The sequence below is a fragment of the Ixodes scapularis genome, unplaced genomic scaffold (assembly GCF_016920785.2).
Source record: "Ixodes scapularis isolate PalLabHiFi unplaced genomic scaffold, ASM1692078v2 PGA_scaffold3__209_contigs__length_174095766, whole genome shotgun sequence".
NCBI classification, from domain to species: Eukaryota; Metazoa; Arthropoda; class Arachnida; order Ixodida; family Ixodidae; genus Ixodes; species Ixodes scapularis.
The window spans coordinates 44,203,374-44,221,851 of NW_024609868.1; the positions used below are offsets into that span (position 1 = coordinate 44,203,374).

General features: G+C 47.9%; 1 protein-coding gene across 1 annotated transcript in view; it reads right to left on the reverse strand.

The window, feature by feature from the left end:
• Nucleotides 1–17,428, reverse strand: part of LOC8036604 (cadherin-23) — a 57,862-nt gene extending 40,434 nt beyond the window's left edge. Inside the window, exons 1-9 of the mRNA XM_029993195.4 lie at nucleotides 17,353–17,428; nucleotides 8,449–8,532; nucleotides 6,861–7,012; nucleotides 2,977–3,039; nucleotides 2,010–2,099; nucleotides 1,863–1,946; nucleotides 866–991; nucleotides 550–681; nucleotides 412–490 (exon numbers count right to left, since the gene is read on the reverse strand). Of these exons, the coding sequence (XP_029849055.2) occupies nucleotides 412–490; nucleotides 550–681; nucleotides 866–991; nucleotides 1,863–1,946; nucleotides 2,010–2,099; nucleotides 2,977–3,039; nucleotides 6,861–7,012; nucleotides 8,449–8,532; nucleotides 17,353–17,428 (886 nt within the window). The remainder of the gene's footprint in view (nucleotides 1–411; nucleotides 491–549; nucleotides 682–865; nucleotides 992–1,862; nucleotides 1,947–2,009; nucleotides 2,100–2,976; nucleotides 3,040–6,860; nucleotides 7,013–8,448; nucleotides 8,533–17,352) is intronic.
• Between the last annotated feature and the right edge of the window lie 1,050 nt (nucleotides 17,429–18,478).

An 18,478-nucleotide genomic window follows, 5' to 3' on the forward strand; every position in this document is an offset into this window, starting at 1 on the left:
AACTTCGAACTTCCGGCTAATAGAACACAAGAAACGAGGGCAAAGTTCCGACAGAGCTATATAAACTCGCGTCCGTAAACTACCGCGCACTTAGCGATAGACTCCCAGCGTAAAGAGCCCGTCCGTCAACGCTGCCGAGGCTCGCCAGGAACAATGGTCAACACTTTCCTCACGGCAGCCTTCCCAACCCTAATTAACGTCACACACACACAAACAAGTTAAGATACGTTTTTTGTGACATTTTTAACAGAAAAGGAGCGTGCCTGCCCAGCTTCAATCGGCCGCTCAAGCACACGCTCCTGTATATCTTTGACTACATTGCGACTTGTTTTGCAAAATAGGTAAATTGAAGACAACAATCTAACGCGTCGTCCGCGTGCGGGAGAGGCAATTTCGCCGACGAATACTCACCGGACAGGATGCTGTAGGAGATGGGATTGTTGACTCCGCGATCGCCGTCCATGGCCTTGACGGTGAGCACCATGGAGTTCTGCAACGAATCGAATGCATGAGCCCGCGTCGCTCGAGGCAGGGAGCCGTAGCACGCACCAGCGGCAGGTCTTCGGAGATGCGCGTGACCGGCGGCACCTGGGTGAAGACCGGCGGCTGGTCCTCGACGTCGTCCACTTTGACCAGGACAACGGCCGTGGCCGTGTGCCGTGGGCCCGAGTTCGCACGGTCCTGCGGTAGATATAGGCGGCGTCGTACTCAGAGCGACCATACTACGAAGAAAGCAATACCTCCAAATACATTTCAGAAATCTCTACTAAGCAATGCCTCTATCTCCCGAACACTTCCTACGCCCCGGATCACGGGGACCGGAGCCCTTTGGGTCTGGTGGGAACGGTGTCCCGCTCGAACTTACAATGGCGAGAATACGCAGCTCGTAGATGAACTTTCGCTCGTAGTCTAGCGGCCCCACGAGCGAGATGATTCCTTTTCCCTTGTCCTGGTGCACGGAGAACGTGGACCGGGTCTCGGAGTCTGTGTTCTGCGAAGGGCGAGAATGAAGGGGAGTCTGTGGGGGACGGTCTTTACAGGAGCAGGCGCGCATTTTCAAATCAAGCGCCTGATAATGCTGGAGCATAGAACTCTTGGAGTAGAGTAAGGGTATATACTCCATCTCACAAATATCTTCAGTGCTGACAAGGCAAGGGCGTGAGCGCGTGATTTTGTATAGTGACTTCTAAGCAAGAGTTCTCATGCAAACAAGAATTCTGCTGAGCTATCGCCCACGCTACTTGTCTGTACTGTAGACATTCGCGAAATTAAATATAAAGTAGACACATGTACGACTAAAGATCTGATGGGCCATACGAACTGCCGGAAAGATGGCCGAATCTGAAAGAATTCAGAGACGTCGAATCTCACCAGGAGCTCCGAGATTGTTGGTGTTTGAATTTAGAGACACGAACACGAAAGGAAGAATTAGCCACGCGCTTTGCGCACTGAGTATCTTTGAGTCCATGGCTCTCGGAGCTTCGCGTGGCGGGAATCTTAGCGTTCATGAGTAGACTCCCTTCTTAACGAGTAGTACGACGCGTCAGAAATCGAGAGCTCCTATAGTGGGAATGGCGTTACCAAATTAGTACGCAGTCTGAGCTCGTGCTTTTACACCAGAAGCTTAATTTGGAAGAAGAGCTGATGGTGAGGAGGGCTATACGTAGGTTTTTCGCGACTTGTGATTCACGGACCTGCCTCGGGCCGCCCTCTACCCTTTCCTTTTTGATCAGCTGCGTCGGTATACCACGGGCACAACGACCAACACCTCCCAGGACGTCCGTGCGCGCAAGAATGCAGAGATTTGAGGAGCGCGTGGCTCGGGCGGCGTCTGCATTGTTTCTATCTCTGGGCGAACTCACTTGCAACTGGTAGATGACCTGCCCGAAGGGACCCTGATCGCGATCGATGGCCTCGACCGTGTCGATGACTTGAGGTGCCGCATCCTGTCAGGGAAATAAACGGGTCGGCATGAGCGGTTCCCGGAAGTCCCTCCCTTCGAGGCGTACTTCTGAGACCGTGACGGTCGTTCTGTACTGCTTGAAGACGGGCTCGTTGTCGTTCACGTCGTCCACGATGACCAGCATGGTCTGAGTGATCTGTAACAAGGTGCGCGTTAAAAGGGGCGTACGTATTTACAAAACGTGTCATCTGCAGCCGCGCCGAGTAGAGTAACCGTATATACAACGCTGAGGTGCAAAGAACGCTCTTTGGCTTCTTGGCAAAGTGTCTAAATGATGACACCACAGCCCGAAGCAGTGACACCAGTCTTGTCACAGTCTACATTGCCGCTTCACCTAAAGCTCATTATATCAAATCATTGACGACTGAGTGCATGCCTTTCGCGCACTACAGCTGCATTGCCAAGGTCTCACTTATAAAAAATTTTTATTTCCCCTAAGCAATATATGCAAATTCTAAACTTTCAATCGAATGCTACAGCAGCGGGTGTGTCTGTGTGTGGGATAGGAAAGCGTGTCCACTGGGCCCCACTCTCCCCCTTGCAGTGGATATGATCAAGACTGGTGGCATCTGTTAACATCCGTTTAATCTACTGACTGCCAGGTCCTGGTTAGCTCAGTTGGTAAAGAGCTTCGCTAGCCTCGGAGAGCTCCCGGGATCGAACCCCACCCCGTGCGGATTTCTTCAGCGGCCACGAGTCGCCCGTTGAGGGCGAGTTAGGCTTTATTACGGGTGAAACCCAATTTACTCTTACGCTATCGTAGTGTTCTGGCTGTGACGTCGTCATCGAGTCTCTCTAGAGAAGGGAGCCGTGGCTGCAGAGGGGTATGCTTTGGAAGTACGCGAAAGGCGCGCCTTCGAGAGCGTTGGAGGGACCGGCACGCGCTCCTCCAGGAAGAGTCGAGGCCAGTTTTAATGCGCGCCCAGAAGAACTGGTTCGTGCTCCTCCCCGCGTGTTCGGGGAGCGCAGCGAACGGGATCGTGGCGCAGCAGGTGCGCGGCAGGCCGACTTACGTATTGGCCCTCGGGCAGGCGTCCGTCCGTTAGGGTGAGCACAACCGTGTGCGAGTCCTTCACCTGCAAGAAGACCGACAGTCAGCCCCCGACGCGGTACGCAAACACGTCTGCTCCGACCTGCTTCGTGGACAAGCGGATTGAAAATGAGAAGTGCCCTCGATCGCGAACTAGCATTTGGCGGGTTCATTATAAGCGGCCGTCAGACTGCTCGTGTACCACACAAAGGACACTGCATTCGCTGCAGACCCGACGCATGTTTCGGGGCATGTTTGCTTTGCACATGATTCGAACATGTCTGCAGCTAGTTTTACAGCGAAGCTGTAGATGACTCGTAGGTCGGTTTTTTTTCTGTCCGTCGGCATAAAACCCACGGGCGCACTTTGTCACCGTTCGCGCAAGCCTTATCATTTATTATGTGGTTTTAACACTTGTTTCAATAAGAAAACCACAAAACAAGTGTCAAAACCATGTGATAGATTATAAGACGCGCACGAACGATGGTAAGCACGTAGCGTTAACCGCATGCGTTTTTTTCGGTAAAGATTGCGGTTGCATTAGCTGCCGCGGCAACGGCAAAGTACGAAGTGTGGAGTGGCGTCACAGCCGCACTAACAATGCGAAGTACGTAACGCTCTCCGCATGCGTTTTCGGGAAAAATTGCGGTTGCATAAGCTACCGCGGCAACGGCCGCGCCTCAAAGTTTTTCATATATAAACACACATTAGTACAATGCATTTACTTTTCTTTCGTCAATCATTTGGTATAGGCCCTTTTGCTGTTTACAAACATGAAGTGCCGCTTGCGTCCCGAGCGACTTCCGGTCGCACCGTGTTTGCAAGCCTGCTGAGCTTGCTTATGTCACCAGTGCTAGAAAGCATAAATGCTACACGGACAACAAAGTTGGAGATTTAACGAGGGGCTTTGGACAATATTACATCTTGGAGGAGGCAAGTTGATTTATAAGAATACTCGAAACGTTTCAGCAGATCTCATACTCCTTTGCTCTCTCAGCGTTCATCTGGAGAATTGGTGGTTAAACGTATCATCTACATTTCAAGCAGCGGTGTTAAGGTGGCCTTCGTTAATTATTTTCATAAACCGGAAGTTCTCTGGCACGTCAAAGAATGGAGCACCACGTGGTGGCGTTCGCCATAAAAAGGGTCTATAGTGCAGTAGGCCACCGTTGCAGGTGATACCATAGCTTCGCTGTCCAACGAGCTTCATAGCGTGGATTGGAGCTTAAATAGTTTTGTATAACCAATCTGACAAGACCATTGTATAAAAGGAGAATAAACGCCTCAGACAGTAGAGAGTTTTAGCGGGAACCGTTCTTGCACATCCGATACGGTACGGCGGGCCCTCGGGTACGAACTGCGCATGCGCTGCCACAGAAGACTCGCGCATGCGCGGTTCGTACCGGAGAGCCCATCGTACCGCATCGGGTGTGCAAAAATGGTTCCCTAAAACTCCCTACTGTCTGTGGACTGTCTTTTGTACGATGCACAAAGACCGTCCGCACATTATATTTCTCCTCGAACCGATAATTCCTGTAAGGTACAGCAATACCCGTCACACACTAATTCCGTTCTGTTTTCACCCTTAATAATATCGATTACAGAATGGAATAACTTGCCAGATTACTAACACAAATCCCGTTGAATTTAAAGCAGTGTGCGAGCGCCTATGGTATGAATTGTACAGGTACATGCTTATTTGTTGTTTACATAGTTGTTTTCTGTTTCCCTTTATTGAAATTATTTTTTTATACATAGTTACGTCCAGTTGAAAATTGCAATTGTGTGCGTATACGATGTCGAGGCCTTTTTGTAAACTGTGTTGGGCTGATTGCGATTATATTGTTGTACCAATGACCGTGTTTCGAAAATTGTGTGATTATGTTGTTACAAATGCATGCACCACCTACCCTCCTCATGTAACGCGTCCTCAAAGACGCCCTTGAGGTAAATAAATGAAATGAAATGAAATGTATTATCTTCGGCTTTGTGAGTTTCGTTTTTCGAAGCAACCCATCGGGCGTAACTGGTACGTCTGGGAGATGATCGAGGCTGCAGACTCGTTCGACCCGAGGACTATTATCGGTGGCTAACCGCAATTCGGTCTTGTCCCGCGGGCCGGTGTTTTGTGTGCTTACCCTCACGACATCGTTCTTCTAAACCATCCTGGACCCGAATGCCTTTGGGGAAACAAGGGCAACGGCAACGTCACGTTAGCCCAGGGGTGCCCCCTAATCGCCTCGAACGTTCCCGCGCGTTGCTCCACGAAACGCGGCTATGTATACCTATGGGGTGTTAACGAATAATGTTCTCTTCAAATTTTATTGTAGCTAGGGCGCGTGATTAGTCGTACGGAAGTTCAGACGGCAGGATGTCTGTCTCAAGGGGCATTTGATGTCTCCGTTGTAGATGAGAAAATTAGCGAGAGTAGTAAAAGCACTATAGCATATACGTGCGCCACGGAGCAGTAATAACCCTTTCTGTAAAGCAGAAACAATAGCCAAAGCTAGAGCGTGATTTGAGTGGCACACTGTTTCCATCAAGTTGACTGGAGAAGTTTCAGAAAGGAAACTTATTCTTATCAGCGGAGACTTTATTCATTACACATTGTTAAAGACAGTTAATAACATTACTCTTATTTCTTATTTATTTCTTGTCAAAACAGGCTTGTCTTTAATAATGACAAAAAGAAAACTAGGATTAGTTTTAAGAAAAATTACAACAAAACAGAAAATGTGTGGCAAAAGAGTTGCTAAACATTTGTTGTTGTTGTTGCTGTATTGTTTCGTACGGTTTTATTTTTTACAATATATTTGACTGCGGACGTCCCGGAGGTCCGCAGCAACAAGCATGCCACTTGGGCTGAACGGTTCATCACGCGCTCACGCCAACATTAAACCTCCGCGAGACGAACCCAAGCGTGGGTCGGCGATCAAGCAGCGCTGACGGCGCAACGTCACGGCGTTGCTTCGTCTTTCTGTGCGCGCGTGTTATCGTCCGACCAAGAGCGAAGAATGCGCTGTGGCCTGGCGCTTTAAGTCTGTGTGACTCCCATGACCGCGCTGGGACGGCTGAAACAGAGCCGGCAGTCGAAAGTGCCGCAGGGGCCGCACGGACCGAGCGTGCAAGGCTGGAGAGGCGGCTGCTCCTTCTCACTCGGGAAGGGCGCTTCCAGATTAGAAGAGCTCACGGTCACACGGATGTATGTAAGCCCCTAACTGGGGAGCGCGTCTTTAGACCTTTGCATAGATGGCAGCACAAAACAAGTTTGACGAGATATGCCTGGTACCAAAAATATCGGTAAAATGTGGACACAAACGTCCCCGTTTTGCCAATATTTTTTGGTACCAGGCATATCTCATCAAACTTGTTTTCTGCTGCCATCTATGCAAGGGCCTAAAAGTCCCCATTTTGCGATATCTTTCGTCGTGGAAGTCCCCAATGAAGGGGTTACCACACTAGCTGACTCGAATACACCGATTACGGACCGCTCGGTTAATCATCTCAAGTATACACGGCTTGCATTGACGTCACATAAGCGGCCATTGTGGTGGCTATGTGTTGTTGAGCGCGTATCTTTCGCAACATAGTTTTCACACCACCAATTTTGGTTTTCTGGGCAAGAACAGGCAAGAATGACCACCAGCATGGTGCAGTGACGTCACGTGCAATGGAGAGTTCCACCATGATCACCGTGCACTTAAAGACTCCGGAGCGTTTCGCGCTAATTCCTCCGGGGTTGAATGTCATTTGGTTAGATGGTGCGATCTCCTCGCTCAAAACCGACAAGATCATCTATAAGCGTGTGCCCCACACTATAGTTCGTAGACGTCCCAATAAGCGACTCGCGTCCGCGACAGCACCCACCTCCCTGTCCAGCTCGTGTCTGAGGAAGACGTCGGCCTCCGTGGCGCTGACCCGGTCGAAGCGGAGCAGCTCGGGGCCCTCGGGGCCCTGGGCGCCGAACGACAGGACGTCGCCGTCCGCGTCCTCGCCCCGCAGGCGGTACAGGGGCTGGCCTGCACCCGCCCACGCCGGCGCTTCAGTACAAGGCTCAGCCAATAGGCCCCTGCCCTCCCAAACGTCATCGCTAATGGTTCCACGCAGCGCCACCATAGCTTGCTTCAGTGCCGCCGTCAGCCTCGTGCAGTGTCTCACAGGGAGCTAGACTCTAAGACGGACGCGCTTTTCGCTTTGCACCGTCTTTCGTCTAGCTTCGGCGTGTTTGCCGCTTGTCTTCTAGGCGGTGTCAGCTTAGCACCGAAAGCGTGTCGCTCGAGCATATCGGTATTCTGGGTGGGTCAGCAGGTGCCTTTTTAGGACCCACGCTGATGCGAGCGAGTTTTAAAAGAGCGTGCCCAAAAGCTTTGCGAGCACAAACAAATATCCCCGCTGCCGTGCGCCAATTTAAAAAAGCGCTTTGGGCTCGGCCCATGCGCAGTGGCGACGACGAAATTTCTTTGCGAATGCAAAGCGTTTGTGTACGCCGTTCTAGAACTCGCTACGGACTTGCAATGAGGCCAATAAATGCTCACGCAGTCTTCGATAACCCGAAGAGGCGTCCCTGCTGGTTATCTTAAGTTCCCTTCATCTGATGTAAGAAGCAAAGCTGTACCTTTATGGTACACTAAACATACTTAGCTCATTATGTTGTCTTTTTTTTTTTATTTGTTTATATAATATTTACTTCAATGTGGTAGATACTCAAGCTATGGCCATGCTTCTTGAAACACTCCTGCAATCCATGGCTGCTCGAGCCCGAAAAAGCTGGCTTGCCCACAGGCTCTTCGATTCTTGGCTGGAACTGCCAGCACTCTAGCGCGTCGGAGAAGCCTTCCCCGGCGAAGGCCACTCAACCAGACTTCTACGTAATTAGTTAGAAGTAACTTATTATTTGTAATCAATTACATCCTTTTTAATGCTTTAATTGCTATTTTCTGCGGCAAAAGTCGCTGTAATTCAATTACTATTTGTCTCTAATCAACTACCAGTAATCAGTTATATGTTTCCGAAAAAGCTAAATATATTGAGTTAAGATTTTTACGTAAAAGAAATCTCTCTTTCTGCCCGTTCGTCACTCGTCTATGTTGCACCGATGTTGGACACTTTTTTGTTTTATCCCTAAAGAACGAAAAAAAGATATCAAGGTATCAGAAGACGTACAATATCAACGCGCTCAGCGACGTTTTGACTGTCGAGATGTTCGGGAGTTCCTCGTTTCCTGCGTACGGGTTGTTACAATCCGTGTTTTTCGCGAAGGCTTACATTTTTGATTTCATAAATAAAAAATAAAAAGTAACGGTGAAACAAACGATTAATTTCTGGTAATTTTTAGATTACTTTTGTGATGCAGTAAATGGTTACTGTAATCAGGTAGATTTTTCAGTCGAGTAATTGTAATTGTAATCGGATACGTTTGTTTTTTCTTCAATAGCGCGAACAAGACTGCACTCACCCAGGCTGCCTGGTCCCTCCTTGATCCTGACCACGATCTCGCTGATGCCTCCCAGGGAGAACCTGGGGAACGTGTTGGTGCCATCTGCACAGAGGACGGGAAAGGAAATCAACACCAGGCTTGTCCACCTATTTCCCTATTGCGTCAGTGTCGTAAGCTACTAGACGATCACAACACAACAGGACATCAGTGCTGGAAGCCTAGTGCTATAAAGATATTACTTGCAATTGTGTTGCACGTTAGTCTAAACCCGGGGTCTCCAAACTTTTGGCTAAGGGGCCGGATGGAGGCTCTGTCTCTGTCTCGAGGGCCGGAAGCATAAATGGGCAGATGTAAATGAGGAAAATCTAAATAAATAATCCTAGATATCTAAGCATTTAAACATACCATATTTAAAGTTAGAGTAAACATGAAACAAAAATATTCCAAGGTAGATGAATGCCTTCACTTTGTTATGAAATATAATCATGTAGCTGCTTATGACATCACACAATAATTGGAGCCCAGAAAACATACCAGCATAAACCAGAGCGCATACGAACTTTGGCACATTCACACAGGGCAGAAGACTACTGAGAATGATAGAAGTTATGCAGACAATATTTAATAGCTACGACACAGTACATCAAGCACAATATACATAGAGACGCAAATTTATTTTAACGTACTTAGTTACCCAGATATGAAACAGGGGACTAGGAGTGTGGATTCTGCTAATGACAATGTCTAATTACTAATACGACCAGAGGACACGTCCTACGGTAAGCCGTTTTTCTGGTAACTTCGTTTACGCGGTTGGTGCGACGGCAGCAACGTTTTATACCCGCTTATTTTTTCGCCAGTAGCAGCGGGCGTGCTGGAAGCGGGCCGTGGGCCGGGCTCCATTAGGAGGACTGCAGCCAGCCACGGGCCGGTCGGAAAACCTCCGCGGGCCGCATTTGGCCCGCGGGCCGGGGTTTGGACACCCCTGGTCTAAAAAAACGCAACACAGGTAACGTAGTTACTGGTAACACATCACTTTATGGGCTAGTATTGACGCAATCGTTAGCTTCAAAACTTACCAACGAGTAGCACATTTCTATTTTGCGCTATCATCTGCCAAACTACCTTAATCGAATTTTTTATATTGAAGCTATATACATATACTTCCATTTTCCTGTTCTCCCATTAAAGGACATCGTTATGGTACGATACAGACTTTTCACCGGAAAGTAACATCCGCTCAGAAGACGACAGTTCGTCGCCACTTAAAGATTCCAACTTTGTCCCCACCGTATTCGTTGGTCATTTTCTTCTGCCCTTGTTCCTCCAGCGGACCGGTTCCCTCTTTCTGTTCGCGAGGCTAGAACAGCCTTCTCTTAGAGAGCGAACTATCTGGCTTATATTGGCTAAGGTGCACTCGATCGTGTTAAATAATATTTTGCTTGTCGGCGGCAAATAATCAGGTCAATGAATCTTTACGTTCTGGGTATTTAGCAGCGGCTGATGTTATTGAATATTACTACTTACGAAAATGTGAGTCTTTGTCCGGGTTCGTCAGAAAATGGCTGAACTTTTGTCTGGTAAACTTGTGTCCAGTGAAGTTATTTCTTCCGGAATTCCTTTAGGGGATATTTCCACGTGCGTAGCGGAGTTGACTTAGCGCGCGGATTCCACGCGAAGGTACGGTGTTCAGACACCGCCGTCACAGTTCTGGAAAGTTATTGCATCTTCTAGAGAGCTCTCGTCTCATCTGAAAATTTTCAGCTTACCTTCGTTGGTTCACTTGCTTTCTGGTTAAGACAATTCTCGAACACAACGCGTGTATAAAAGAAGCGATAGCACACTGCTTCAAGTCAGTCACTTTTCTGGCACCGTCGAAGATGTCCGGTACTTTCTTGTTCTTTTTTAAGTTTAGGCACAAGTTCGCCTCATTAAACGTCGTCTTTTTTATATCATGAATTCACCTGACCCCTTTTATTTGCGACAACACGATTGTAATTGAAATCAGACAATCTGCGCCAGTGTTCATTTTGGAAGAAAGAGCGCAGGTGCGAATCCATCACCCAACCCAACGACGGACCCGCCCAGGCAAGTTGGTCAGGAAGCCTGCAAGGCGGCGCGCTCTTCTCAGGACGGCTTCCAAGATGAAATCCACTCTCACCTTCCGAGCATCTCCTTCTCTCTGGATTGCATTGTCCTCGGCCGCCGTACAAAGGGGACAAACTTCGTAACGTTGGACACTTGTGATGAGAGTGAACAGGACGCTCCCTACATCGCGGCGTCCGACCTCGGCCGAGAGGTCAAACGGTTTCCTCGCTGCGGCGTCTGTGTGCGTGCTCAGCCGGCCTCTCGCGACTGTACAGGATGTGCGTCTCGTCCCTCGTGCTCTTCCGCATCTTTAATCTACATCAAGGCGCTCCCGCGGACCGATCCACTGTTCACAGAAAGATACACGGCGAGTGATAAAAGCGCTCCATGGCGGAGCTGGCCATTTCACGCCATCAAAGCTGTAGATCTTGACCGGCGATAAGTTGGTTTATCTACAGTTCGTTCACGCAGCAGGTTCAGTCACGACCGCAAGTCGCCAGGACATCCCTGGCTTTGTGTGCCGCATGGCAAACAACCTAGAGAGTAGTGGGCACGCGATCTAAGAAGCACGGATGTTGGTAGCGTATTCGGAAAAGCTTGTAGAGTAAGTCAACAGTCCGATTTCGGCGCTCTGATCGGCATGTTTTTATGAACGTCACACCAAATGGTTTGCGGGAAGGAAGAGACGAAGAGGGGGAGAGGGGGGGGGAGAGGGAGAGATGCTTACGTAAAGACACCTCAGTGCTCAGTGATTCACTCACTAGCCTTTAGCCGTGTGCCAGATTTGTTTGCCCCGGAAAACGTAAGCAAATCTGAGAGACGGCTAAAGGCTAGAGCGTGAATCACAGAGGCGTCTTTCGCAAGCGTCGTCAACACCCCCCCCCCCCCCCCCCCCCCCCACCAATCCCCCTTCACTCTCTCCTTACGTAGATCAGGCGACGTGGCGGTCATGAAAACGTGCCAATCAAAGTGCCTAAGTGAACTGCTCGCTTACTCCACAAGTTTTTCGGGATACACGTCCCGGTAACTCGCGTACGATACTAACTATTGAAAGCGCTTTCTACAGCTTGTCTTTTTTTTCACATTGCTTAGTGTTTATTTAATAATACACAACACAAGACCTGTGGACTAGTTTCTACGCGTAACTTGCACGTGACATCATGGAGCGATGACGTCCCGAACCATGATCCGGGCGACACCGACCGCCCCGCCCGCATTGCCCGACCGTCCTCCGGCCGAGATGCAACCAAGCCAGGCGATTTCTTGAGTCGGCTAGGAAACTGGTCCGGGCGGCGGGGCCGAGCGTCAGGGAAAAAAAGGGCCCGAAACGACGAGAAAAACGCGTCGCGCACCGCCCTCTTGGCGGGCCAGACGCCGGCAGCGCCTCTTTCCTTTGTGCAAGCTCGCTCCGGAGCCGCCCTCGTCGTTTGGGCTTCTCTTTCTCTTCGGACGCTGCGTGTCCTCGAAGGAGAAAAAAAAGAAGAAAAAAAACTTCTTCGCAAACTACCGAACCGCTGAGCCCATTTTTATACGCGTACAATCGTATGCAGTCTCCTCGTTACCCGGAATGCCCGAGAGACAAAAATAAATGAATGTCAAATTTGAAGTTTCACATTCCAAATCAGGATGTCCACGTCGACCTTAATCTGAAGCCTGAAAAGAGAATAACACGAAAATATTTGGAGTCTGCCAGGTCCAAGATGAGTTTCCTTCTGCTTTTCTCGGATTACTGGTTGTTTGACGATTAGGACCGCTATACTTGACTCGCACGAGTCACGCTCGCCAAGTCACAAGCGTCCCGTGTATTGCGATGGAATCTACACGCAGTCAGGTGCCAACCAGCGTTTGGCGACTGTTGAATTAACAAAAGTTGAATCTACACTGCCTGGAGTCAAACCCCCGATGTGTTGACCGAGTGACGTGACTGTGTTCGAAACCTACCTATCGTTTCCACACGCAGTCGCCGTAAGCCCGTCCTTCCGCGGATTCGGTCGATCTTCCTGCATTCTTGCGTGGACACTGGAGCAACGCCACCATTTTCGTCGTGACAACGCCCTTTCGCTGCTGCTTGATTGACTCCATCGGTTGGTAGCGTTGAATATACAGTTGAACAAGTGAAACGGAGTATACGGGTGACAGGAGTGAAGTGACCGTAGGACGCGGGTGGGTGCCACTAAAGTAGATGTCTTTACAGCCAGCGGAGCGTATACAGATGGCGTCAGACGTGCAAGCGCTCTATAGAACTGGGACAAGTTCGAATCTCCCTTCTTCGCTGCCTGTTCTTTTGTGCCCCCTTTGGCGGCGGCCTTCCAACAAACATTGCGCCTCGTAGTCGCCTGTTCAGAGGCAGAGAAAAATGAAAAACCCCGTGAGAGAAATCAGGCCTCGGGCGCAATCATCCACCACGTGATTTTGGTGAGCTTCACTTTCCTCGATGTTGTCGCGGTATGCGGCTGGCTATTTTGCGCAACAGGCGGTGATCCTTCTACCTTAGTCGTATTGTTTCGTTTTCTTCTTTGGTGCGCTTCAACATTCTTTCAGCCCAACGCCCCACAGCAGCACCTTACACCTGTGTCGTTCTGTTAATGTGGGACGTGTCGATCTGCACGGCAGCTACATGATTAGCGACGTACGTGGCCACAAGTGTGGGTGTAGCGGTACCGGTGTGTGAGGTTTTGTCTCGTCGTCTAATGCTGGGTTGCATTCACCTTTCTCGCTTCTCAATTAACCACTCTCGTACCGGACCCTTCGTTCACCGAGCTGTCTATGACCACTTTTGCGAAATAATTCCGGTATTGCGCGTCCCCATACAGCTACCGCTGTAGCAGCGATGCACAGCTCACCTAGCAATAACCTGTTCTTTTTTTTTTTTTTTAAGTTGTCATTTTACACTTACTGATGTATTGCGTGAAAACTAGCCAACCGTTCTGAAACTACTAGCCCGCGATATGGACCCAAACTAGACCGTACGGCTCGGTCAAATCCCGCCTTCATGTGTCATCATCAACACCGCAGTAAATAACGGCGAAAAAAAAAATGCCGGAGTCGACACACTTATTTTTTTTTTCCATCTTAGCAGTATTTTGTTCGCTTTAATGATCCGTACCATTGAGCCAAAAAGACACGCGCGTTGGGGACTCTCGCAAAAACCCGTGAGATACGGGATCCTTTGTCTGTTCGCGTGTTTGTTCACCAGCGTTTTTTTGTTTCTTTTTAGGTAATTAACAGTTGTTGTTTTTTTTTTGTTTTTTTCCTGCTGCGCGGCGTGTGGACGATTGAGAAAGAAACGCCGAAGTTCCCACGGCAGTTGTTTTCGCTGCGACAGTGCAGCCCGTTTTGCGGAAACGAATGGCTCGTCAGGCGGTAATAAGAAAGGAGAATGTATGCGCGTGTTTGAAGTGCGTTTCTAACGCTCTGTCGCTTCATAAAATCATCTTTCACATGTAATGAAATGAAAAAGGCAATGGTTCCCCCTTTATATATGATAAAAACAATATGTAAAGCAGAAAGCCAGCTCGGCGAAAACATGACAAGTATAGAATAAATTAGCAAAGTTTACAGTTTGCAGCGGTTTAAGTTATGTAAATGTTTAAGTTTTGTAAATGTCTAAGTTTTGTAAATAAACAGCGTCTGCCTTTCACAAGCGTGGCCCTATTTTGGTGCTTTATTTTTTATTCGGAGTGTTCTATTTCTTTCGAATCTCGTTGCAAAAACGTTTGTGCGATTGCGTTTATACTGGGGCTTGTACACTCATGCTGCATCACGTTGGATGGTCTACGTGACGCGGTCACGTGACTCTGGTCACGTCCTACCGGTGACGTCACTTTCATTTCGCTTTTTATGTCGCATTTTCGTGTCCTTTTTGATTTGTGTCGGCCTTTTTCTACGTAGCATCCCCTAACATATTGTACTTTAAATACTCTGATAGTTTTTGTACAGACGAAAAACGAATGGTCGCGTTTCTACCACGGGAGAAGCGTGCCCTGGCACAACCAACTCATGTTACAAGACTGTCCGCACAACTGGCTGTTGCAATATCAGATCAACATTAGATGCTCCGCCTTCAGTACGCACTCGTGTGCATTTCGGCGTGTTTGGATGCACGTCCGCCTAACTGTTATAAAGTTACAAAGATCGCGCTGCTGATCTTATGCTATAACAAAACATACATTGCAAAAGAAAAAAAAAAAGCTGAAGTAAAACAAACGGTGCAAACAAAAAGAAAAAAACAAAACGAATGCGATACACATAAAAAAAAAATTTATGAGCGCACTTAGCTTATGTTTTGTGGCGAGCTTTGAGTTTTATATGTAGGATAGACTGTAGCAACATAATAACTTCAGAAGAGGCTTCGCCGTTAAATTCCCCGAAAGAAAGGGGCTGGGCACCTAATCGATGAACCTACCAATTAATCATTAATGCTTTAATCGCGATTAATTTTTTAAGCCGGTCAATTAGTTAAATTTCGACTAAAACAAAGTTAAAATTCAATGTTTTCACCACGCAGACGTGGACGAGTACTAGTGTATGAAGGTAAACTTTAGATGAAATTTTGACCCAAAGTAAACTGTAGGGGCGAGATTGGTGACTCTAAACAAGTGGAGAAGGTTATACGTAACCCAGCCATTTCAACGCCGTGCGAGTGTCCGTTTAGCGCAGCGGAGACAATTGTGAACGAATCAAAGGCGTTGTCTATTGCCGGAGAATCTCAACGAACCTTTATGCTTCTGCGGCTGAAGTAGTAATTTGTGAGTGTGGGTGTCTTATGACTATTCTCAATTACACGGGTGATTTAAAATCCGAAATAGTACATTGCGCCGTTTATCACATTTTCACAAAAGGCAAAAAAAAAAAAAAACATTTATCATTTCTAAATTTTTAGAAGTATTGTGCATCGGAATGAATGGAAACGATTAATCCAATAAATATTCGAATAAAAGGTGGAGATTAATTGGGTGTAAAGGCTTTTATCAATGCCCAGCCCTAAATAACATTACAGCGTTAATTGGTATAAATGCTAAATGTTTCCAACGTCACGGAAAGGAGTCGGAAAACATGTATTCGTTTCTTAAAAATCGCCTTTTCTTAAAAACCCCATTGAGCCTCGGAGCACTGGTGACTGAGAGGAGTGTTGCCTTTTTGTTGGCGGAGACTTTCCCGCAGTTCTTGCGAAACAGCAGAGGACTGAAAGAGTATTTATGCTCGCGAAGGTTTTTATTTGTACGCGACATACGAGAGCCCAACTAGCCAGAACACAATTTGCGGCTCAAAATTTGTTTTTTTTTTTCCGCCTGAAAGCTGCCGATCGAGAACTGGCCGGTTAAAGTGGCGTTCATTCTCGTCTCCGTGATCACGTACCGTTCTCTACGGTTAACACACACACCAAATATAATCAAAGTCGTGGGTCAACAAAGGCACACCCTCAATATAAAAACATAAAAAATATGATACCATTTTTATGACTTCTAAAAAACTGCAAATACATTGGATGAAGAAAAAAAAAAGGGGGGGGGGGGGGGGGGGTTACACAGAGAATCGGAAGCATTCTGTGCATTCTCTGCGTAATTCTCAACATGGCGTCGTATCGCGGATGTCTCGGGCTGGACGGACGAGCGAAGCGGACAAGGTGATGGCGGCGGACGACGGGCGTGGGACCTTTACTTCAGAACTGTTGTTCGCGGTACCGGCGAACTGTCTAGCTCTAAAAGAGATATCGTTTACCGATCAAAACAATTAGGATTTATTCCGTACGACACGCCCGACCACTAGGCTCATTCGCACGAAGACGTCGCCGAGTTGTCGCCCCTTCTCCTGGCTGAAGACATCGCTCATATTACGAACATGAAAAATGCGCAAACGTCAAGCGCGAAGTGCTTAAGTTTGTATTTTTTGTGCGACGTGCGTTTTTCGTCTGCTTCGCACAAGCAGAAAAACGAAGAAAAATTAAATACGTGTTCGGGTGCAGTCACGCGACTTTTGGCCATTCTCTCCTTTTAACCCATTTAAAACGAACCCACGTACAGCGAATTATTGTCGATATCGAACTCACGAAAAATTTAAATAAAAATGCATGTAAATTGCACTTTTTATAACGAACAACATATTGGCGATATCGAACTATTTCCCCTCAAGAAGGCTTCCAAAAACGCGCAAACAATCGTATTCTAACCTGTCCCTTCCCCGCAAAAAGAAGTAGGAAAGAGAGAAAATTCCAAAAGCTCAAGTTGCTAACAAAATTGAGCTAAGAAAACACTTTTCATCCCAAAGCGTTTGCCCACGAAGATAATCGATTCAAAAGGGAAGATAAGCTAAAAAAAAAACAACTCTGCATTTATGAAAAAAAAAAGCTTTCAATTAAGTTGTTACAAGGCGGAAGTGGATAGATGAGAAAGAAAGAGAAGCTCTCGCCTTACAACGAACGCATCGTGGAAGTTCGTTGTAAATGTTTCTTGCTATATCGAACTACTTCCTATATCGAACTGATCGTAGCGTCTCCTGCTGTTCGTTATAAACGGGTTTCAGTGTATATTCTTCCCACCAGTTCAGTTTCGGTTTCGAGCAGTTGCGTTTTTTTTTTTTTTCACTTTATTAGAAATATACGTGACGCTGTAGCAATTTTTTTTATTGGGTAATCTTCTGACACCATATTAAATCACCTGGCCAAAAAATGTTAAAAAAATTAAGGGCCGGGGGGGGGGGGGGGGTTCTCAGTGACCCTTTAAACGTCCCACAAAATGATCGCCTTTGGCTGGGGTGGCCTTTTTGTTCGGCGCTTCGCGCACTCCCTGCCTCGGAAGCTAAATGGGCTTGATGGAGGAGGAGAGAAATGCTCACCTCGGGCGGTGACCAGGCACGCCGTGGCCAGGAGGCTGACCAGCGCTGCTAACCTGGACCAGGCCTGCGTCCACATCGTGCCATGGCTGTCCGGCTCACTCCACGGCCTGTATCGAGAGAGAGAAGGAACGGTCAGCGTTAGTTATACACACACACACACTGTTCACAAACAAGCCCAAGTTTACCCACATCAGGTGTGTGCACTGCGCGTGTGCAAAAAACCAAACTCGCGAGAAGTGAACGGTCTGCGCATGCGCAGGACCGACAGCAGCGCCACCGGGGTGGCGTGACGTCGGAGGGTCGAGTTGGTGTATACGAAGAGCAAGTCGTCCGCTCCTTGAGCAGGTGTCGCGGTGACGTCAGAACGACGCCGAGCTCCGATTGGCTTCGATTGAAAGGATAGTGGGTAGACCTCAATGAGATGCCTGCGAGTCTACCCACTATTTATTTCGATCAGCCAATACGAGCTCGTCGCTCTGACGTCATCGTAATCCATGCGCAAAAAGCAGACGAACTTACGCTCCGAATTCGCATCGACGCATATTTACAGCGCTCAACAGCCAGGCTATATGTGCCGGGACACTGGGACATGTGGACGCATAATTGTAGTCTGATTTTCCGCAGAACAGATCTACTGCGAATGCTCAGAACGCCGTTCGCGCACTTGCGACTCCTCAGAACCGAGCGTCTTGAAACCTCTTAAAATATCTTACGGCGGGAGAACACACTGACACGCTGGCGCCATCTATGCGGTGACCCTGGAACTGCATTTCACTAGAGCGAAGGTTTGGCGGTATTTGCGAGCTCAACTGTACTACTACTTATGAGAAATGTTCCTTTCTAACATTCACAAAAGTTTTTCAGACCGAGAAAAAGGAAATGATGCGCGAAAGAAGTTCAAATATACGGGACCGCCCAGTGTTGCACTGCTACCCGATAGGTGGTGCCAGTGTGTCCTCATGTCGTAAGAGTTGTTAAGAGGTTTTAAGGCACTCGGTTTTATGAAGACGCAAGTATGTGAACGGGCCTTTAGTCCGGCAAAAACAAAGATGGCAGCCGGCAGAAGGCGATATGTGTTTAGTGTTTATCGCGTTTTTTTTTTTTTTTTTAATTGTTTGACTTTAGA